A 24,303-nucleotide genomic window follows, 5' to 3' on the forward strand; every position below is an offset into this window, starting at 1 on the left:
GGCAAAAAAATTGGATGGATTGTGTCGCTAGAGATCCGTGTTAGCAAATGTGTCGAAACATTTAAGATTAAGCTAAGAATCAACCTCTATATTCCTTTTATCATTGATTTCTGCGTTCCTTTGTTAATTTGTTTGCTCCCACCTTCACTTGTGTGCCTTGAGCATCTCTAACGAATTGGATATGGTGCCTAATATAACCATTATAACTATGATGCCTAGTTCTGAACCCCTCCAATAATGAGTCATAAACAGAAAAGATCTATAAATAAAAGAATATTACATAAGATTTATCAAAGTCACATGTTATAATAATAATAATAGGCATTTATAAAGTGCCATCTATCTAGAAATATTCTATTCCGAGGCGCCTTGTTGTTATTATTATCATTACCCTGGCTTTAGCTCGAGCTAAAGTATGTACATGTATGATGTACATGTAAATGAGTGCACATACATGTACGTACATGAACTTCGTCATTAATTTCATTGCCTTGTCGAAGTAGATACTACAATATTTTATTTCAACCTTCAGAGAAAAATATCAATTTCAGTGAAATCATTAAATCCATAATGCATTTTCACGATATCAACATCGTTAATGCAAAACATTAACAGATTTTAAGCACATGGAAAATGAAGATAGGGGTAGTCAAAATGTACAGCCTGAATGAGGTATAAATACAAAGTACAAGTTGAATCTTTGGGGATCATACTTGATAGATTTGACTCATTAGAAAAAATAACATGTGATTTGCATGGGGGGGGGGGGTTCAAAAAAATATATTAAGTCTGACTAAAAGTTGCACAATTCTCATTCGTGTACAGGACTTATAAAAACGCATTACCTCATTAGTCAGCTCATGCCGTAATGATAAATGAGATTGCATATAATGTGCACGTTGGTATGAAAGCATGAATTCAAGTCACATGTAACTCTTTGTGAAACAGCCCCTCATCCGAAAATGTACTTTATTTAACTTATGGAACGTCACCTCATGCAAAATCAACTGTATAATTACTTAAACTGCCATTAACTAAATATATGTTTTACAATGATGTAATACACTGTACATTCTATCATTGTACACATTTAGTATTTTGTTCCATGCATGGTTCTTAAAAGAAATAAAGTGAATTATTAACCGTATCAGACATCTGAGACATTCAATGCATGGTTCTTAAAAGAAATAAAGTGAATTATTAACCGTATCAGACATCTGAGACATTCAATTCATGGTTCTTAAAAGAAATAAAGTGAATTATTAACTGTATCAGACATCTGAGCAGGGCAACTTTTATACATTATTGCTTGCTTAAAACTGTGATCAAATGGTCGGTCAATAAGTTTCCAATTGTTTATCCACGGACCCAATTTATTGCCCGCTCAGGAAAGTCAATGAGTAAATGCGTGGAAATGTAGCGGGCAATAAGGCAGAGCTAACATCCAGGTATTCTATGCACTTTTGTACGCGTCCTTGAACCGCGCAGTGCTATACGTCACAATGTTAATCAAGTTGAGACAACGCTGGATACTGCGTCCCCAGGCCAGGGACGTGTCATTTCAATTACGTCACAATGGTAAAGTTCAGAGGCCCAGTCTGCTCAACATGACAAAATAGATTCCCATTCTTAAACTCTAAAATATCTAAATTCTAACGATTTTTGCTCTAGATGTCTGATTTGGTTAATAATAGCATTATTGACTGGCCTGGGGGTGCAAAAGGACATATATTGCCCTCACTAAATTGATATCACCCTCAGCTCGTGAAAAAGACCCCCTCTCCATTGCTGATTGACCAATCAAGATCAGGTACAGAAGATGCTGAAGGACCAGTCCTCAATTGAATTGAGTGCACAGATTGTAAATATTACACCTTTCCCTGCAATCATTTTCTCCTATCAAGACCATCATTTAAATCAAATATCTGGTGGGTGATTTATAAAGATGTTCATAAATTACAAATAACTTAAAGCACGACTAGTGACCCTTTCTTATGGTGATGATACTGTATATCCCTATTTACCTGACTGAGCAGTTAAGAACATGTTCCAGTCATGCATAAAGTTGTAACTTAAGAAACAGCTTTATGAAACACACCCCTGGACAGGTTCCCGCACATTGAATGGCTTTCAGTTTCAGTTTTGTCTATTTCCAATGTCAGATAAGGACAAAATCTATAGAAATACAATCATTTCCTAATTACTCTAGTGAAAGCGAACCTACATGTACCCTCACACTAGAATCTGACTTGAAACTGGTTTTGTACTCGGGGAAAACCTATCAAGAAATCCCTTCTTTTCAACTTTTTATTAAAAAATATTGATCTTAAAACAGACTATATTGTCAAATGTCAACTTGTCTTCCTGGGATCCATCAATGATCTTAGCTATCAACAAAATGAACAAAAATAAGGGAAAAAACACAACATGTATGTTGACATTGGACATGTATAACATGGTTTTCACAATAATTCATGGGGGAACAAACACTATAACAGCTGGCAACGATTGAATACCAACATTTAGAACATCGTGCAGCATACCAACAACGGCCATGCCATTGAAGGACAAGTCCACCCCAACAAAAAGTTTATTTGAATAAAAGGAGAAAAATATAACAAAAATAACACTGAAATTTCATCAAAATTGGGTGTAAAATAAATGAATTATGACAATTTTAAGTTTCGCTTATAGGACAAGTCCACCCCAACAAAAAGTTGATTTGAATAAAAAGAGAAAAATCCAACAAGCATAACACTGAAAATTTCATCAAAATCGGATGTAAAATAAGAAAGTTATGACATTTTAAAGTTTTGCTTAATTTCACAAAACAGTTATATGCACATCCTTGCTGATATGCAAATGAGGAGACTATGACGTCATCCACTCACTATTTCTTTTGTATTTTATTATATGAAATATTCTAATTTTCTTCCCATTGTCAAGTGATATAATGATTAATTCCTCCCTGAACATGTGGAATTAGCATTGTTTAATATTATACGCTTCAGTCAAGTTGGTCCTTATTGTCAAATATCTATAGAAAATGAAATATTGTATAATTCAAACAATAAAAAACAAAAGAAATAGTGAGTGATGGACATCATCGACTGACTCACCTAGTTGTGCATATCACTGTTTTGTAAAAATAAGCGAACTTTAAAATGTCATAACTTTCTTATTTCACATCCGATTTTGATGAAATTTTCAGCACTATGCTAGTTTGATTTTTCTCTATTCATTCAAGTCAGCATTTTCCTGGGGTGGACTTGACCTTTAATTTCACAAAACAGTTACATGCACATTCTGATCGGTATGCAAATGGGGGTGACTGATGACGTCACCCACTCACTATTTCTATTGCATTTTATTATGATATATGAAAAATTCAAATTTTCTCCTCATTGTCATGTGATACAAAGTTTTATTCTTCCCTGAACATGTGGGAATACCTTTGTTTAAACATTTTATGGCTTAGTCAATTTGGTCCTCATTGTCAAATCTTTTTAATAAAAATAATATTGTATAATTCAAATAACAATAAAAAAAGAAAAAGTGAGTGAGGGAGATCATCAAATCTCCCAAGTGCATGTCACAGAGTTATGCATATAACTGTTTTGTGAAAAATAAGCGAAACTTTAAAATGTCATAATTTTCTTATTCTTCATCCGATATTGATAAAATTTTCGGCATTATGCTCGGTTGATTTTTCTCTATTAATTCTTATCTCTGGATTGAAAAAAAAGTTTTTCTAGGGTGGACTTAACCTTTAATAAGCCCCCTGTCATTGACTGTACAGGGGAGTGTTCAATGAAAGGTTTTCCACTGACAAATGTTACAAGCTACTGTGATTCCTTGATTCTGATTGGCTGAGGGCAAACTATTCAGTGAAAATCAGTAACAAATCAGTAAAATATCTTTTTATGAAACACTACTCAAAACAGTGTCTAGCTTTCAGGGCCTACATTTTACAACTCACTGCCCAAATCTGCAACACTTGATAAAATGATTGGTGATTTTCCTGGGATCCTTTTTGAGTTTTCAGGGTTCTTTTGAGCATATCGGGGGCAAAATCACCCCAAGGCCCCGTGTAATTTTTTCCCTGCTAGCTTACCTCCGCAGGTTGATTGGAGCTACCATGGCTGCTAGAGCTGAACATGGCGAAAGTTTCTTGCTTTCCTCCTCGATGTCAATCCTTATGTTTCTTGTGTTTTCTTCTCACCAACCAACTAGCAAAGAAGGCTGGCCCTGCAAATTGCAAAATAAAAACATTGATACGTACAATATACAGTATACATTGGTGAAATCATTTTACTTTGCAATAAAGAAGCAATGCATTCTGCTCGCATGATGGTGTAAATATAACAATTTTTCTGCCACTTTCACTAAATATTGCTCGACTTTATAGCTTAACATTTTGCTCTGTGATTTTGAAAAGTAAAGTTATTTTCAGCCCTGATTACCCCTTTAATAATGTACTTTTTTCAGTTATCAATAGAGGCGCTGGTCTTAAAAATTGGGATTATCCCAGAAAACAAGGATATCCTCATAACCCAAGACAAGTGGTGTCTTGATAAATTGGGATTATCCTTGTTTATGGGGACAGTTTTTTTTTCACTTACCCCCTGCGGGACGTAGATGGCAATTACGGGATTGAGAGAGCTGAAAATAGATTCAGTGACCTCAATTCCCCCCAGTTCACCAATTATTTTTCATGACTTGCTGTCTTCCAATAATCTTGTTGTGAAACCTGATATGTTTACATTGACTCACTTGATTGGTGTCGGAACTTGACAGGTGAATGAACTTTCTTAGATTTCTTGTGTGAAACAATCTTTGAAAACTGAGACAGTCCCAGTAAACTGGGATGATCCCAATTTTCTGACCAGCGCATCTACTGGTTATAGGGTCTAAATTTATAAAAGCTAATTGATCCATAAGATCCATTGAAATGAGACCTGGGGGTCAATAGTGAATTTCAACAATAAAAAAAGAAGGTCTATCGCGACACAGAATTCCTGAATTCCTGAATTCCTCAAAAAAAGGAGAAGTTCTGTCTCGTTCATTCTCCTTCTGTCAAAATTGAAAACAAAATGGCTGATCGATACCAAACGAACGCAACATAGACGTCTAACTTTTCTTTTATTTGAGGGTCTAGTTTGTGCCTCGATGTCAGGAATTCTGTCTCACGATAGACCTTCATCCATATAATCGAGGTACAGGTGCATAATTTATTTCTTCCCCTTTTATTTGGAGTGCTATTGCGACCACATTCTACCCCATTTTAGAGAGTATATGTTTGACTAGTATTACACGGACGAGTCCTGGGCTCGTACTGCAAGCCCTTTTAAGATTTTTATCCTCATTTGTTGATACCAAAAATGTTTACAATTCTTGATATCAAGAATCGATATTGAAAATGAAAATGTTATATATATAATATGCATGCACGCCTGCGTTGCCGAAACCTTGTACGTCGCTGAACGATATCTCGCTGTTAGTGTTACGGTTGCAGTTGAATTTAAAAGTGTGTAGGCCCTAGGTAACTTAATTTGTAAAAAGAAAGAAAAATTATTTTCCACTGCATTTCATTTATTTCCGATTTATTACTTAGGCCAGGCATGATCATCACCGTTTAGCATTTCACAATTCACTTTCATTCAGTGTTTAACTGCTCAACAATGAAAGAAAAAACCACGTAGCTTAAACAGAGCCATATTTTATCAAACAGTAACACTACAGTTAGTGAGTTACTAGTTTAAGTTAGGACTATGCACAACAACAAACACACAGCCCCAACAAGCACTCCTACTACAGTCACACTCGACCCCTCACACTCTCCATTTCCCCGTATATTTTTTACATGAACGCCACATTCATACACAAACGCACACACAATCACAAGCATTCAAGTTTATCGTGCAGTGTCATGACCTCTGGTATTTTTACATAGCCAACGGTCACCAGCTCATAATAATCAGAAGGAAAACTTCTTTTCGGAACATTTGAATATATACATAATGTGTCGTTCGAACAACAACTTCAAAATTTTGATAAAATCAAGGAATTTAAGTAATAATGAAAAATACAATAATGTTGATTTTATACTTACGACTCAAGCCATACTGTTACTGTTCGTAATAGATTTTCTACATTGATGCGCTATTGGCGCCATACGTAGCATGCGTATTGACCTTTTTCTGTGCAGTAAATTTATATTTTACATATTTTACATTTTATTTCATTGCATGATTTAATTTTAAAATAATTTTAAAAAATAATTAAAATGTGTAAAATATTTTTTTTATTAGATTTATGTGAAACTTTAATTTCTAAGGTACAAAGACTTTTCCCCATAATTGGCAAACTTGTTTTGTAATCTTTTTTCGGTATCTGAAAAAGATGAAGATAGTCGAGTATTTATTTTGCTAATTTGATGAGTGACTGCACAGAAAAGATTGCATACTAGTAATCCGTTGGCAAGGTTTATTTTTAATTAATTTAGATAGTTGGCGTCTGGCATACAAAACCAAATTGTTCTAGTAATACACATAAGGTAAGGTATGAAAATATATGAAATTTTTAAGTTTTATGTTTTCCAATACATTTTTTTTATTTTTATTTTTTCATGTATTCTCCAGGATTATTCCATGGTCAGGCGCGTATCCAGGATTTTGCATCCGGGGGGGGGGGGGGGGGGGGCCTAATGTTGGTGCTCCTGTGAACTTTTCGGAAAATGCCCCCCCCCCCCCAGGCAATCATATGTGCCTTAAATGCATGTTGAAATATCTTATTTTATAATCACGTGAAATTTTTCAGTATACTGACCTAAAAACCGGAAAAAGGTACCTGTTTAGGACTGTTTGTAGTAACTCATGAGGAGGATACATATCTCACTACACAGATAATGTGAGTGCCGAATAAATTTCTTTATATTTTGACCTGAAAGCTTGATATTCTAAGCATTTTTGGTACCAATGATTAAGATGGGTATCTAAAACAACAATAGATGTGAGCGCGAAGCGTGAGCTGAAAATTTTGATATTTCGATCTGAAAAAATTGACAGTCTAATGGACGTTTTTAATAAAGAACAAGGTATATATATCCAATCCAACAAAAGATTATTGCAAATCGAAGCGGGTGTTCTTTTGAGGTTTAGAACTGAAAACGGGACATTCTATTCACCTATTTAATCATGAAAAGTATGGGGTTTTGCTACAGAAATGATGCGAGCGCGAGCTGAAAATTGTTATATTCCAATCTGAAAAGCAGACATTTTGAGCACGATTAAAAATAAAGGACGAGTTGTGTATCTCAACCTCCCTTGCTGATTTCTTTGTAGCATTACAATCTTATTTTATTTTTGCACATGCGGCATTATTGGGGCAGGCGCGTAGCCAGGGGGGCCGTTTTGGGCGGTTGCCCCCCCCAAAAAAAAACGTCTCCAAAAAGAAAAAAAAAAAAAAGGGAAAAGAGAGAGGAGAAAAGAAAAAGCGAAGGGAGGAAAGGGAAGAAAGGTAGCTTTGTGGGTTTTTCTTTTTATTCTTTTTTTCTCAAAAGAGAAAATCCTTCACTCTTGCTCTAAATTTATATACATGAATTTTGCTTCCGCGCTGCGCGCGGTTAAATGACAATATTACAGTTCTCCTTTGTATCCCCTCACCCTTTCTCTAACCCTGTTTTTCCACCTCAGCTATATGTGTTTCTTGCCATTTAAAGGGTAAATGTATACATTAGGGCATGGAATTAGACATGTTTTATATAGCTCCATGGAATTAGAGTAAGGTTAGTCCGAATTATAAATAAATTTATCTTCTTTTTTTTTAATTGATCGCGCAACTTCTGTGCGGGTAAAATCTTTATATAAATTTCTGCTGTCACCTCCATATAGGCAACTTCTCCCGATTTTCAGCTATACTAAACAACCATAATTTGGGGGCAAACAGGTACCTAATCTAAAAAGAGGATGGTATAAATCCGTGTCGTATTAAATAAAAAAAGTACAACATATTTTTTTATCAAATTCTATTCGACTTCATTTCCCTGCACATTCATCTCCTGTCTTGTTTTGCGCCCTCAGTTTGAAATTTTGAATGACACTTAAGTTTCTTTATCATTCAAAATGAAAAAAAAATGTCATCATCCTTTTTTTTTATCTAATTTCAATAAATCACAGAAGTTTCAACTTTTTGCGCATTATTTTCTTTGTAATGAAGTTCAATAATCTTAAAAAATCAATTGAATTAAAACCGATGAAGTATTAGAAATATGTGCATTTGATGAAACGTCCGCCCTTTGAAATTTCAGAATTTCATGGGCGGGGAGGAATATCTTCCTCCTGGCATATACCCTTCTTCTCTGTTTTGGGTGTCAAAGATATGCACTGTCGCTAAATTGTATGTAATCAAATCTGATCTTTCCAAGGGAAGCATTTATTTTAACTTAGAGAATACCCTTAACTCGGGACCCTTTTCTTTGGAAAAAAAGCTTGATAAAACGCTTTAGCTTCCGCACTTTGTGCGGGGTAATTATTATTTTAATTTCCTCCATTCTATCCCTTTTTTGTGCGTTCACAATCACTTTTGAAAACAAGGTTCAAAATCACAATATAGTCAACTGAATTGGAGCTGATATAGGTACTAGAGACAAGAGAGACGGCTCCTTTTCATTTTAATTTATGAAACACCGAAAGCTTCGCGCTTCGCGCGGGAGGGGGGAACTTCCCCTCCCTGCACCCACCGCCTAGGGAGCGCGCTTCGCGCGCTCTGTAAGTGTTGGCATGCTTCGCGTGCATTTACCGCCCCCTCCAAAATGAAATCCTGGGTACCCGATTGTATGGGGGGGGGGGCAAAACGATATGCTTGCCTCCCCCCAATATTTTCATTGGTGGGGCGATCGCCCCCCTGCCCCCCCCCCCCAGGATCGACGCCTCTGCTAAGCACTATTGGTAATCATGAACAGGATAGGTATCCAACATTTAATGCGAGCGCGAGATTATTTTTTTTTATATTCCGACCCAAAGTTGTGCATATAAGCACTTTATTTAACCATTCGGAACAGGATCGTCACTTTATCTATCCCAACATTTTATTGACAATTTTTTAATTTCCGACCCAAAACTGGACATTATCAGCACTTTTTGTAACCATGAACAGGATGGGTGCAATTGTGCCAGAGCGAATCGCGAGCTGAAAAAAAATGAAATTCTGACCTAAAATTTTGACATTCTAAGCACTTTGGTAATCATGAACAAGATGGTTAATTATATAACTAAACAACTGATACGACCGCGAAGCGCTAGCTGATATTTGTTTACTTTGATTTAAAATTTTGATATTCGAGTAAGCATTTTTGGTAATCATGAAGAGGATGAGTATCTATAACAAAACATTTTATGCAAGCGCGAAGAGCGAGCTGAAAATTTATAATCTTTCGACCCAAAGTTGGACATTCTTAGCACTTTATCCAACCGTGATCGCCACCTTACTAAACAATTGATGAGAGCGCGAAGATCCAGATGAAATTTTTTGATATTCTGACCCGTAAAATTTTTGGTAATCATGAAGAGGATGGGCATCTAACTTAGCACTAATTTTGATGCGAGCAAACATAAGTTTGGCGCCCCCCATGTGAAATATGAATTTGGCGGCCCCGGTCAAACATCAAATTGGAGCTCCAAAGTTCGAATATGAATTTGGCGCCCCTCCCTAGGTTGAACATGAATTTGGCGCCCCAGGACAAACATCAAATTGGCGCCCCTATGTCAAGCATCAATTCGACGCCCCTAGGTTGAACATCAATTATTGGGCGCCCCTATGTCGATCAACAGCAATTTGGCACCCCCTAGGTCAGACATCAATTCGGCTCCCCCTATGCTGTCGAACATAAATTCGGTGTGCACCCCCCCAGGTTGAACATCAACCCCTATCTCGAAAATCAATTTGGCACAGCTGACATCAATTCAGCGCCCCCCCCCTTAGGTCGAACATAAATTCGGCGCCACCTATATATCGAACTTCAATTCGGCGCCCCTATAACATATATTCGGCGCCCCCTAGGTTGAACATATATTCGGCGCCCCCTAGGTTGAAGATCAATTCGGCGCCCCTAGGTTGAACATCAATTCGGCGCCCCTAGGTCGAACATATCAATTCGGCGCCCCCCTCGGTTGAACATCAAATCGGCGCCCTCCTCGGTTGAATATCAATTCTGCGCCCCTAGGTCGAACATCGATTTGGCGCCCCCTCGGTTGAATATAAATGATGTGCCCCCCCCCCCCTATGTCGAACATCAATTCGCCCCCTCCCCCTATGTCGAACATCAATTCGGCGCCCCTAAGTCGAACACTAATTCGGCGCCCCCTTAGGTCGGACATCAATTCGGCGCCCCTAAGTAAAATATCAATTCGGCGCCCCAAGATTCCCTCTTCTTCTTTTTTCCTTTCTCTTTCTTCCCCCTTTTTTTCTCTTCTTCTTTCCCTCTTTTTTCTCCCCCTTTTCTACTCTTTTGGCGCCCGCTTTTTCGCCTACCCGAGGGCTCGGGCCCCGAAAGCCCCCCCCCCCCGAATACGCGTATGATGGTGATTATTATTGTTAATATCGCTAGTTGTTGTTGTTATGTTATATAGACAAACTAGTCAGTTTGACTATTCTAAGTTGTTGCCTTGCTAATATGCTTTCCCACTAGTTAGGCCTATTTGTTGATCAGTGCGTGGGTCTAACTTTTAGTTAAAGGTAAAAGTTCCAAGAAATCGTCTGCAAGACTACGCCTTGATCCTGCCTTATTTCATAACACTATTGTGATAAATGTGTAGACGACCGACTGGAGACGAATAATACAGGAGTTAAAATGTGTGATGTGTATTATTTTGAAGAGCTCAGTTGCAAAAGGGGTTAGGTCCATTTTTCATCAATTTTTTTTGTCTCAATGTATAGATTTTAGTAGCTCTATAAGATGATATCAAAGAAAAGTTGAAATTCCCATTAAAAAGTGAACAAAAATTGCAAAGAAAAATTAATTTTTTGTTCAAAAGGGGTTAGGTCCATTTCAGTTTGGTTGCAAAAGGTGTTAGATCCGCAGATAATTTTTTTGGAAAGGAATATTTAACAAAATATGAAGACAGGTAGATTTCTTTTATACCCAATGTTATGTTCATAGGGTATCATGAAAATTTAGTTTCGCATATGAATATTGCAATATGGGAGAATAAAAAAATGATTTTTTTTGGAATGGACCTAACCCCTTTTTGCAACCAAACTCTTCCGAAGAGCTCATTTGTCAAAAGGGGTTAGGTCCATTTTTCATAAATTTCATTATTTTCTGTCTCAAAACTATATATTTTTAGTCGCTCCAATGATACCAAAGAAAATTTGAAATTCACATGAAAACATGAATAAAATTGGTAAAGAAAAATCACATTTTTTATTCAAAAGGGATTGGGTTCATTTCAGTTTGCTTGCAAAAGGGGTTAGGTCTACAATGATAATTTTTGAAAAAATATATAGAAAAAAATTGAATACAGGTAAATTTCTTTTATACCCAATTTTATGTTCACATGATAGGGTATATTACATCGTGACAATTTAGTTTCTCATAAGAATATTGCAATAAGTGAGAATAAAAAACATGATTTTTCTCGGATTGGTCCAAAGTGGACCTAACCCCTTTTGCAACCAATCTCCTCATTTGATTTTGTTTTTCAGATCGACGTTTATCAATCAGATATATGAATGATATTTTTAGTACACTTTAGCGATCATTCATGCGATAAACAGTGAATAATATTGTGTTTTCTGTCAGGAAAAGTGTTTTATACTTATATTCGGACCGACCTTCCGTCGACCGCCCGAAATACTTGACCAGGGCTCGAACCTCTGCATCAATCTTTAACCCCCGCCCCCCCCCCCCCACATAGCTCAAGCTTATTGGATTACCGGGCTAATTAACGCTATAATGCCCAGTTGTTGAGTGAAAGGGGCCATTAAAAAAAAATAATAACATGCAATCCAAACATTTTATTTATTTATTTATTTATATCTGATATTTTGACAGGGTAGCCCATTCACCAATAAGTAGTGGTCTTCCATGGGGCCCTGAATAACAATAAACATATTTACAAAATGCATAACGTATGTACAGAATGTTACAGCATTAAGATTCACATTAGGATTTGAATGTAAAACGAAACATTAACAAACTTAGCAGCAAACAAAACGCAGACGGGCACTCGTTTGACGTATAATAAAATATCAATAAATCAAATTAATTAAGAAGGACATCTTGAAAATACTGATAATATACACCAAATCATCAAGGTCATGCTATCATAAAATAAGCACAACAGTGGATGTTCCGCAAGTTATTTATAAATTACAAGTTCTTTTAAACATTCTCTTAAATGAAATGACAGAAGGAGCTGTTCTAATTGAATTATCAAGCTTATTCCATTCAAATATTGAAGATACGATTGGACTACACTTATAACAATCAGTGCGAAACTTGGGCACGCGTAAATATCCACTGTCTCTCTGTCCGGTATGATGTTCATGTACATCATTTGGATTGGTTAAGTTTACCTGAAGGTAAGAAGGTGCTAAATTATGAACACATTTAAATATCATCAAAACGCGACTGAGCTCAAATCGTTTGTCTAGTGTCATCCATTTAAGACTTGTGAACAAATCAGCCGACGGTGTGTCGTATGTCTTGTTCAATATAATTCTTGCAGCCCTCTTCTGAATTTTTTGCAGCTTAATTGTATGGGATTGAAATCTATTCGACCATACAGCAGAACAGTAATCGAATCTTGGCAACACTAAACTGTTATAAAGCAACTTTAAGGACTGCACAGGCAAATAACTTTTCGCTCTCTTTATTATGCCAATGCTTTTCTGAGTAAGTTTACATACATTTTCAATTTGTTTTGACCATTTCAGTTCTTCATCTATCAAAACTCCTAAGCATTTGGTGAATTGAACTCTATTTATCAAATCACCGTTTAACGAAATCGTGAAAGAATCTATTTTCCTGAGATTAGCACGAGAACCTATTATCATGACACAAGTTTTTTTCATTCGCACTGACGGTAAGTGTCGTGTCGTCAGCGTACATATCTATAATACCTTCATGAATACATTCAGGTAAACTATTAACATATATTGAAAATAAAAGGGGACCTAGAATTGACCCTTGTGGCACGCCTAATTTGACGATTGAAGGGTGCGATTTGGCTCCTTTGAATTGTGTTACTTGTTGTCGATCAAATAAATATGATTTGAACCAAGTGATAGTCCTCTTACTACAACCAATGCAAGTTAATTTCTTTAAAAGCAGCTCATGGTCCACGGTATCAAAGGCCTTCCGAAGATCTATGAACGCAACTCCAGAAATAAAATTGTTATCAATATTTAACGACCACTGATTTACAAGTTTTGCAAGGGCAGTAGTTGTTGAATGCATAGGCCGAAAACCAGATTGATTTGGGTGTAATAAATCATTCACGTCCAAGAATTCACTTAGCTGTTGGTGAACAGCCCTTTCTAAAATTTTACTCACGATTGGTATAGAAATTGGGCGGTAATTATTCAACGAAGACATATCACCAGATTTAAATATTGGTACTACCCGAGCCTTTTTCCATTCACGAGGAACAACTCCAGTAGTAAGGGATTTGTTTATAATATCACAAAGGGACTCTGCGATAACATTTTTTGTCATCTTTAAAAGTTTGCAGCTGACATGATCTTCCCCAGTTGATTTATCTATACTCAGATTATCAATCTGTTTCAAAACAAAATCTCTAGTAATCAACTCTAGCTCAAATTGAGAGTGAATTGAACCAACATTTGTATCATCTTCTATCTGTTGAGACGTATCCCTTTGCAGGTCCTTAGTAATATTAGTAGCATTTGAAATGAAAAATTCATTAAATGCTTCAGCAATATTTGCATTGCCCGACACATCTGTTCCATCTACGTTTATGGTGTTGGGAGAAATAGGTAATGACATTAACAAATCTATATACATTACAATTCAAACGGTGTTTATAAAGGGAAAATTCGCCCGATATCTAGAAAAGTTTGTTGTAAAATACCAAATAAAAATTATTTTAAGAAATATTAGTGAAACCGTTTTTTGAGGAATACTCAGCAAAGATTAAGAAAGTTATTAGAATTTTAAGAATTTTACAGAAATATATTTTATTATGCGATACATGGGGAAGCTGCTCCCATGTGACCACGTTTGTGAAAGTTATCAGTCAAATATACGAATGTTTATGTCCAATTTACCGATATTGGGTGTGTTTTTTTTTAATCATAGGCAAATGGTCGGGTAAACTGCATGGACCCAGAGATAATTTATATCTCTATGACTGGACCCGACCTGGAAATTTAGAGGGCGCTTTTCTTGAATGGTCGCATTATTGCCAGACCCGGTCGCGAAGCGCGAAAACGGCACTTATCTCATTGAGCAAAATAAATGCGAGTGAAATATATTGACTTGTGTAAGAAAAGTTTACTTCAAGAATGAAGACGATATGCATCTCACTAATGGAAAAAAAAAAAGATACTACGCTTATACTAACAAAATTAATGATGCTGGCTTGGAGTGCGAGCTTGAATTATAACAGTTGACATACTGACCTAAAATGCACTGTTTGTAATCGTAGATTAGAAAAAATGAATAAACCTATACCTTAAAAGGACTGTTTAGGACTCTTATACAAATTCAGTAAAAGGATATAGGCGTACATAATATTCAGGACTGAAACAAGACATTTCGTGTACTTTGTAATCATGAACAGGAAAAAGTGTGCAAAGCGCGAAATTAACTATTTCTTTATGACTTGGAAACGAGACAATTAAGCAATATGATATCTCATTAATAAACGGGTGGTGCGAGCAGCGAGCGAGAAAAGCAAGCGAAATTTTTGTTTTGATAGTGACCTAAAAATCGACATGTTTACCTTTTGTTCATTTACCTTCACCCCTCCTTTATTTCGCTTTGTTTTTCTTTCCTCTTCTCTTCTTCGTGCATACTTTTCTAACTCTAATTATACCTTTTCTTTAATTTCCTACCCCTTTTCTTTTTTTTAATAAATTTTTTCTTTAAGCCGCCAATAAGGAACCACATGGATCTGCATTATTTCCCCCATCATTTAATAAGCTCGCTGACATTTCTAAAAATACCCCCCTGCTTCGCTTTCTTTCCTCGGCACTGTCTCTTTCTTGAATTTCTTAAATTGTCCGTTTTCTCTTCAATTTTCCATTCCCTAGCTCCTTAATTATCCTGGCCGCTAAGGCATGGCCCTGTGATGAATCGGGCCAGGGTGCTGGGGGGTGATGAATCACCCCAAAGATTTCCTTTGCTGCGTGTATTATTCTCCATAGGCAGCACCCCCATTCTGAAATATGTGTGAAAATTGTAAAATGTAACCAAAATGGCCTTCATTTTGTAAGAACCTTTTTTGTTTTTGTTTTTGTTTCGGTTTTTTTTTCTTCATTGAAATTTCTCGGAACCAGTTTGATTTCCATTTTGTAGTGAAAACCTTTTTTTTTAATTTGTTTTTATTTTCAAATTTATATCAGCACCCGCACTGTAAAAAAAATCGTTCCCAGGGCCCCGCGCTACGGCATGGCCACTTTTGCCGGTGGAGCATGCTGGCCTCGTCACCTGCTTTCTCATCACAGCGCATGGCTTCTTATCTTTTATTCCCTTAAGAAGAAAATGTAGGTATAGGCCTATATTTTATACAAAGACCCTCACCTGTTTTTCAAAAGAATCTCGCCTTTCACATGCAGTTTCACATACGGAAAGGTAGATGCTAAGATTATATTTTCTTGTTGAATTTCCTCGTTTTCTTTGCCCCCCTCCGGCGTCCTTTCCCTTCTTTTGTTTCTCTTTCTATCTTTTCCCCTGGTATTCTTTACTTGAGTTCTTATCTTTCCTTCCCCTATACCCTCCTTTTTGGTGGGTTGGGGAGGCACCACCCCCCCCCGGCCTACGATTCAATTATTAAATCAGGGCTGAAATGCCTTGCCTGGCAGCTCCGGCAACTTTATCACGTTTAATATCTTTATGAGACGGATCTCAAGCTTGCTCCGAGCGATTTTGAATATCAAGATACCACATGTTCTTTTTGTTTGTAAAGCTAGTATATCGTTCCCACTGATCTGAGGTAGGCCCTATATTTGTTTTTCTTAAAAAAATCATTATTTCTCGCAATGCCAGCCTTAAATCGGCAATGCAAATAGGCCCTTCTTTTCGTACCCTTCTTTTCAAAGTATTCATTTAGCATTCATTTTTGGTTGCTGCCTTCTACCCGAAGCCGGAAATCTGGATTATTTACCGTCACCGTGAAGTGAATAGCCAGCAAAACTAACTTACGGAAATTAATTGAGTTATTTACTATACCAGCTAATACATAATTGCAGGGGAACGTAAGTAGAGTGTATATATTTACGTTAAATGTTACGTTTAACGCCTTTTTTGATCTGTTTGCATATTCTCAATCTCACTTCGCTCAGCAGGTTCAGCGGCAAGCGGCTGCCGTTTCACGAGTTGCCGTCGGCTTCGCGGGATGTGACTGGGGATCACGAGCGCGCCTCCTGACTTGGGGTTCCGCCTACCCGCCTATAAACGTTTGTTAGCTCGTCGTAGCCGAAACTCTCATTTAAAGAAACTCGGCGATGTCACATAAAAAAATGGCGCTAATGCAGTTTCGCACTGGCTGACTTCGAGAGAATTTGGAAAGAGTTCCATATCATACCAGTGTTGAAATTATTTTTTATTTTTTTTAGGGAGCCTAAAATTAAAAAATTCTAAAAAGTTAGAGTCCAGGGGCCTGTCAGCCTGTTGCATGACGAGATGAGTGATACGTAGGAACGTCCTAGGACCATTCTTCCGAGATAGGAAGATTGGCGACAAATCAGCGCTTTCCGTTTCACGAAAGCAATTTTGTCTTTCAAGTACGCGACATCGTTTGATATCGATAGACGATAGTATCGGAAATATATAATTTAGTCTTCATCGTCACCTGGAGCCCGTAACACAAAGCTTAAGTTGATCGTAGAACATTTTTCTACGATTGATTCCATTGACTACAATGTACTATCAATCGTGAAAATCAAGCGTACGATCAATCGCTAACCTTTGTGTTACGGGACCCAGAACCTTTTTTTCGGAATGACGACTTCATAAAATCATATATTTCAATTAAAAGGGGATCAAATAATGTTTTATTTATTACTGATTGTAGAATTGATGTATGGAGCGTAAATAAACTCGGTCAGTAATAAAATTGTATATTTGAGAACATTTTGTTAAATTCTAATCAAATTTGGTCCGTAGAGAGCCACCGGATATGAGCTTCAGTTTTGAGTGTCATGAGGTGTTTGTGAATCTGACTCGACCAATCGAGCAGGGTTGTTTTGAGCGTATACAAACAGCTGTAGGTGACATCATCCCCACTGCGTTAGGCTTGAGATTAGTCTTGGTATTCAGACACAGTATGTTTCAGCCGTTGTATATTTTTTTGTTATTATAATTATAATTATAGGCCTCATAATTATTGAGACAGTAATAACTATTATTACAATGATAATTATTATTGTAAAATAATTGTAATGATAACAATTATAATGAAAGTAATTGTAATTGTAATAATTACTGAGACAGTAATATTGATAAGTCATCAATAATGATTATTATTATAAAAATTATTATAATTATAATTATAAATATAATCATAATTATAATTAAAGGCCTTATAATTATTGAGACAATAATAATTATTTCAATAATAATTATGAAATAATTATAACAATAATTACTATAATGATAGTAATTATAATTGTAATAATTATTTAGAAAATAATATTAACGAAACAAAAATAATTATCATGATAATTATAATAATAATTGGGACAATAATGAAACGATGATGAGACAATAATAATATCAACAATTTTATTGAGACCACAATAACAAGACAATAATGAGATAATAGACAATTGAAATCAATCTTCTTTATTTTTTTCTAGAAATCCTAAGATTATTATTTTAATTCTCTTTCTTTGATTACAAATCATATTCATTGAAAACTTAATTTCTAATGCTCAAGCAAAGAAAATCAATATCAAGTCATGTTTACCCTGTGCACAAACCTACCACAGGGCAATTACCCCCGAAATAGGGTTAGGTTAGGTGTAGATTTTTGGATAGGGGTACAGTGCAGTTGTCCCGGGGGGGGGTGGGGTGAGGGGAATTGTCCGGGGTGGGGGGTCATCGTCCAGGGGTAGTTGCCCTTGAACCAAAGAAATCATATGCCAATATGTCAAATCAATCTGAGTACTTTAAGATTTAAATAAAAAGCTTGTACAATTCCCCATAAGCTATGTATTAATATTATAAATGTGCCATGCCCAAAACAAAGAGAATAATAAGATTTCGCAATCTTCTTTTGTCTACAAAAAGCCCTGTGAATCGTAGATATTGAGCCTCATTGTGAGCCTATCAAATATGCTGGAACAGCCTTTCCTAATTTTCACCTGAAGTGCCTATTTATGAGGTAAAAAGAAAAAACTTTAAAGATTCACAAACATAACTGGATAAAATCAAAATTTTCATTATTTCCCTTATTTAGAACACGGTGTCCTTTTTAGAGACACCTTTCATTGATATTTCAACAAAAGAGACCCTTGTCCGACATAAAAATTGATTTAACTAAGTAATTTCGACATTTCATTAGTTCAATATACTGATTTTTTATTGAATACATATATATAATGATGATTTTGCAAATTATGCGTAATATCTGTTGAGGTAAAAATAGGGTTTGAATGGAGTAAACAAAATCAACAGTGTCTGATTGTATGAGACTAAAATGGAAAATATGAGAGGCTGCCTGTGAAAAATCTAATTTATTTATTTTATTTGTCAGATATAACGCAAGAAATACAAATGTGAGTGTTTAAAGTATAAACATACCTCAGTTGCATGATGAGTAACCGAAGACAAGGAAAATATGAACATTGCTGCAAACATGTCCAAGTGGATAAAGTAGTGCTTTGCAATAACAATTTAAACATAGAAAGAGGTGTGCAATCCGCAATGGAAAAAATACTATTTACAGAAATAATGCAAAATATTACAAATACAATGATCATAAATGTTGGTCATTAAAGTTGATCACTAAATTTATGGAAGCTTAGAATATAAGGTTTAAGAATATAAAAAATATATATGTTCAACATTTTAAAGTTGAGGAGTATAGAGACTATATTATTACATAGGGGCCGAAAGGGGCCTACCCTACGATTTAAAATGCGCCTCTTCATATAGACTTTCCATAATCTTTTCTTTAATGAACTACATGTAGTTTATCTTCATTTGTAATAATTGTGATGGATTCGTAAGCTATAGGCCTAATCTGTATCTTAAATTCAATTAGCTATTTTGTTACTGCAGATTTTTTGTTTTGTTTCACTGTTTCACATCTCAAGTTAGCCCAAATCCGACAATTTTCATTGATTAAAATTAATCTCAGCAAAAAAAATAATTATAATGAAAATGAAATAAAAATAAATGAATGATTTACCATGTTTAACGTTTTAGTTTTGTATCGTGTTTTTTTTTGCTGAACGTTATAAACACGTTTTTTACCTTACATAATTTCTTTTAAAGAAATTTGTTTTCATGTTGTTTAATCATCTATAATGAGAAAGCATGAGGGTCAGAGAGATAGTGCCGCCCATTTCGATATTTCAAAAAAATTTAATGGAAATGGTGTGGGGATAGGACGGAGAATAAAAGAAAACATATTGAAAAAAATATTTGGGCCTACATGTACATTACCCCAGGACATAATGCCCGGAGAAGTTAAAATGACATCTGTTTTTGGTCGTCTTGCCGTGCAAACAGACGACCTGAAATTGATGACAACTAGCCCCCATATAAAAATAACTTGGCGCCAAAAATGTTTAAAGGTGATATGTCAGTGTGGCTTGCCGTAAACGCATTTTCTCTCAATGCCGACGATGGCGGGCGGTGTGCAAAGAAGATCATGCCTACGTAGGACATGTCTGGAGGTGTCTTTCCAATGACCATTCTTCGTATCGCCCAAATCGGCTTTGTGAAACAGTTGAGCGATATCTCGTTCTTACGTAGAATGGTTCTACGAAAGTCTCTTTCATGCAACAGGCCCCAGCATTCTCGCCAGGATTTTTCTTACGCGTGTCGGAAACCCGCCGATTTGGTGGTGGCCAAATTTCCGTGATGTTTTGATTTTCACATGCGCTGCGCTTTGATCCAAAGTCAAGTCAGTGTAATGCTGTTTTAATCGGCTGCGCACACCAATACCTAAAATTGATATCGGCAAAAATATTGGAATGTTAAGTTGTTTATTCTCAATCATATTTAGGGGTATTTTTTTTCATTTTGTCTGGACATGTTTTAAAGTGTTTTGAGGTGTTAATGAGTTAAAATATATTTCATTACGGACTCCCATTCTCCGAGAAAAAATATATTTTTATCACGCATTATTCTGACAACGGCGGAAAAGAAAATAAAACAAAAAAGAAGTCACAAACATCTCAGATTAATGAATGATCGATTTGGAATGTTTTTAAATTGTTTTGAGGTCCTAACAAGTTAAAATATATTTTATATACCTTTCGCTATGAACTCTTTAAGAAATATGAATGATGCACTATTCTGACAACGGCGGAAAGGATTATTTTATAATAATAGAAGTCACAAACATCTCAGATTAATGAACGATCTATCACCAGGACATGTTTTAACATTGTTTTGAGGTGTTAATGAGTTAAAATACAGTATATTTGATATACATTTCGTTATGGACTCCTGTTCTCCGAGAAGAAATATAAATCATCACGCATTATTCTGACAACAGCGGAAAAGAAAATGAAACGAAATAGAAGTCACAAACATCTCAGATTGATGAACGATCGATTGGGAATGTTTTAAAATTGTTTTGAAGTTGTACTAAACGAGTTGAAATATATTTCATATACCTTTCGTTATGAACTCTCTAAGAAATTAATAAATGACGCATTTATTCTGACAACAGCGGAAATGAAAATAAAATAGAACAGAAGTCACAAACATATCAGATCACTTGGATTGTGAAGCGTCCCGGCTTGATAGGGAGACCTGTATAAACTGGGGTATAAATGATAGTTAAAATTGTTGAAGATTCATAACATTTGTAAAGAGTTTTGATGTGATATCGACATGATTTATGATATAAAGTCATTCTCCGAAAAGCAAAATGAAGCACACAGCCAAAAGCAAGTGATACCTCCTTCATCATAAGGTACATTGCATAATACCTTGGGTGACCCAGCTGGGCCAGGTCTGTCATCAGGACACTCGACAACAAATTGAGATAATCTGTTCATTTGCTGAACCATTTGAAATCAGGTAAACATGAGATAAAAATCGTTTCTCTTGGGACTCATTTGGGTAGCCACTGACGTAATTTTAAAACATGAGCCACGCAAGCAATTGCTTTGGGTGGTGATGGACATTTCATTGATTTCTTTTTTAATCAGCGACTTTAGAAATAAAAAAATAATACAAATTCTAATAACTTTTTAAATCTTTGATGAATTTTTCTCAAACTTTCACCAATTCTTATTATCATTATTTTTTCTGCTATCTTTATAATAAACTTTTTGTCAGGGTGAACTCCCCCTTTAATGTTTGGTCACTTGAAAATGACACCTATTATGAACATGTGTTTTCAGTTGGGAAAATTTGGAAATGTACACGTACAAAATCATACATTTATTTTTACCATGTTTTTTTTTTTCCAGAAAATTGAGACTTCAAAAATGTGTTTTTGACCATTTTCATCATTTTGCAATTCAAATTCCCTTTAGAAAGATGTTGCAAAGTCTTAGGCATATTTCTGATCTGTACGATGCCTGATCTGTACGATGCAGGATCTAGGGGCGGGAGGGAGTTGGCATGGCATATCGATTAGAAATACCTAAAAATATATTTTTAATCAATATGTCATGTGATCTAATGCCACCCCTTCCCCCCCCCCCTGCCCCTAGAACATTAATCAATAGAAAGATTCAAAAGTAAACGTTGAAAACAAGCAATTAGCTGTCAAACAAACAATATAAACTTGGTCTTGCTCCTGGGATCTCGCTTTTCTCCTTTCACAAAATCGTGCACGCAAAAATTGAGAATGAACGTTAAGAATAGTACTTACATGTACATGTAGCAAGTAATTAGCGGGTAAATTATGTGGAACAATTCATTTTAAATAAAAATTTCTTGAAAACTATCGGAATACGGTATCATGTAAAAATGAAAGGCTACAATGTACATCGTACCACAGACAATTCAGCTCCAAACATAGTATGCATGTCCGGCTCAGCTAGCGCTAACTAGCTGGGCCGGCACGCTGGCAAAGTTAGTTGATTTATTCTGTTATATTTTTTTCCATTTCTCTCATTTTTGTTTGTTTTAACTGAAACCAAACTTGTTATGAGGGTGAACATTTAGACTAGTATTGTATCTTCACTATCTCTCCCTCAATAATTCTGTTGAAAAGCAACAGCACAGGTTTAAACTTCTCGAAGTTAGCAAAAATGAAAAAGTGTCAAATTTAAGGACATACTTTTACATAGCCCACCCCTTTTCTTGCCTGTGAGCTCCAGCCTCCAGCATTTTAGCATTTTTTGTGTATTGATAGACATAATTTATTATGTCATTGAAATGTACAATGTGCAATGTTTATTATAGAGGTTTTTCCTCTCAGATGTGTGATGGGAAATACAATGTACATCACTGGAAATAGTCATAAACTGTTCTGTATTACTGAAACCATGTCCCATACTACATGTACATGTGTCTTAGATTTATAGAACAAGGATATTATTTTAAATTGCCATGTAACTTTCATATTTTAATTCAAATTGAATTCAGTTCAATTTATTTATTAGGTAAAAATCACATGAGTATTTTATTGTAAGATATGACGATCAAAACACCCTAGAAAAGCCAGTGGCTTGACAAGTAAGGGGAATCCATAACAAATGATAGTGATACAATTATTTTCTGTAATTGTATTCTGTATTTTGTACAATGAACATGATAAAGTATACATGTACTTTAATTTATTATGACTTGCACATAATGTACATGTACAATGTCGATTCTGATCAATTGGTAAAACATGCCTAATGATTGAAAATGATAAAAGATGTGCTGGCCCAAATTGGAAAAAAAAAGAGACAGAAATTTGGTCCTAACTCCTAACATGCTCATCAATATGATCAATTTTGAGAAGTACACTGTACATGGTTTTTCAACTTTTTTTTCTTCTGTATTATAGGTTGCTCTAACAGGGCCTAATAAATCGCCATCATAGATTTGAGATTACAGTATTTTCTTCGGAACTTTTTTTTTTGACTCGTAGAACTCAAAGGAAAATTTCACTGTCACACAAACAAATTATTTCTTTTTGTATGACACTGAAACTTGTTCCTTTTGATTTACTTTTGGCATGTACAGAAAACTGACTTGATCACTTGTGTAGTATTTATTTTTGTTTTTAATTGATAATATTTCAAATACTTGGTATCATTATATATATGTACATGTATGTCATATTATTTCTCATGTTACTTTGACTGGACCTCAAGGAAGAATGGAGCCATTATATCAATGGCTCTGAAGAGAGTGTTCCATCCGTATATTTTTATGTGCATGTTTATATTAGGCCTGGGACGAATATCAATTTTACCATTCGATTATTTCCTGAAAAAACAATCGAATCATTCGATTGTTCGTCGGGAATCACGTCTTCTAAGCCAATAGTTGACCTACTTGTGAAGACCTCCCGAATAGGGTTTTTCAATTATTGAACATCTAGGGTAGAGTAGGCCTACTACATGTATCTGTTCCTTATTTATAAATTAAAGTACACATGTACATGTATGTTGTATGATCCGTACTTGACTTTCCATGGGGATTTTTTCCTTTATATATGCCCATACATGTTCATGTATGTCTCCCACCTGAATTCCCTCAGCTCTCCCTCTTTATGCACTTGACCTTTTTAAACCATGATTCACTCTCCTCCAAGCTGGCATCATTTCAAGCCAAAAGCTTTCATAATGTAATGCCCTGGAAAACACAATTTGGAACATCGAATGAAAAGGGGAAGAAAGGAAAGAGAAGGGAATAAAAAATGCATCAAAACGCAGGTACACATGTTGAATACAAAACAGAGATGAAAGAACATTTGAATAAAAAAATTT

General features: G+C 35.6%; 1 protein-coding gene across 1 annotated transcript in view; it reads right to left on the reverse strand.

Moving 5' to 3' along the window:
* LOC129260938 (trichohyalin-like) overlaps positions 1–6,209 on the reverse strand; it is a 39,452-nt gene extending 33,243 nt beyond the window's left edge. Inside the window, exons 1-2 of the mRNA XM_054898948.2 lie at positions 6,113–6,209; positions 4,115–4,248 (exon numbers count right to left, since the gene is read on the reverse strand). Of these exons, the coding sequence (XP_054754923.2) occupies positions 4,115–4,159 (45 nt within the window). The 5' untranslated portion in view covers positions 4,160–4,248; positions 6,113–6,209. The remainder of the gene's footprint in view (positions 1–4,114; positions 4,249–6,112) is intronic.
* Positions 6,210–24,303: the final 18,094 nt, after the last annotated feature.

The sequence above is a fragment of the Lytechinus pictus genome, unplaced genomic scaffold, assembly GCF_037042905.1.
Source record: "Lytechinus pictus isolate F3 Inbred unplaced genomic scaffold, Lp3.0 scaffold_19, whole genome shotgun sequence".
Classification (NCBI taxonomy): domain Eukaryota; kingdom Metazoa; phylum Echinodermata; class Echinoidea; order Temnopleuroida; family Toxopneustidae; genus Lytechinus; species Lytechinus pictus.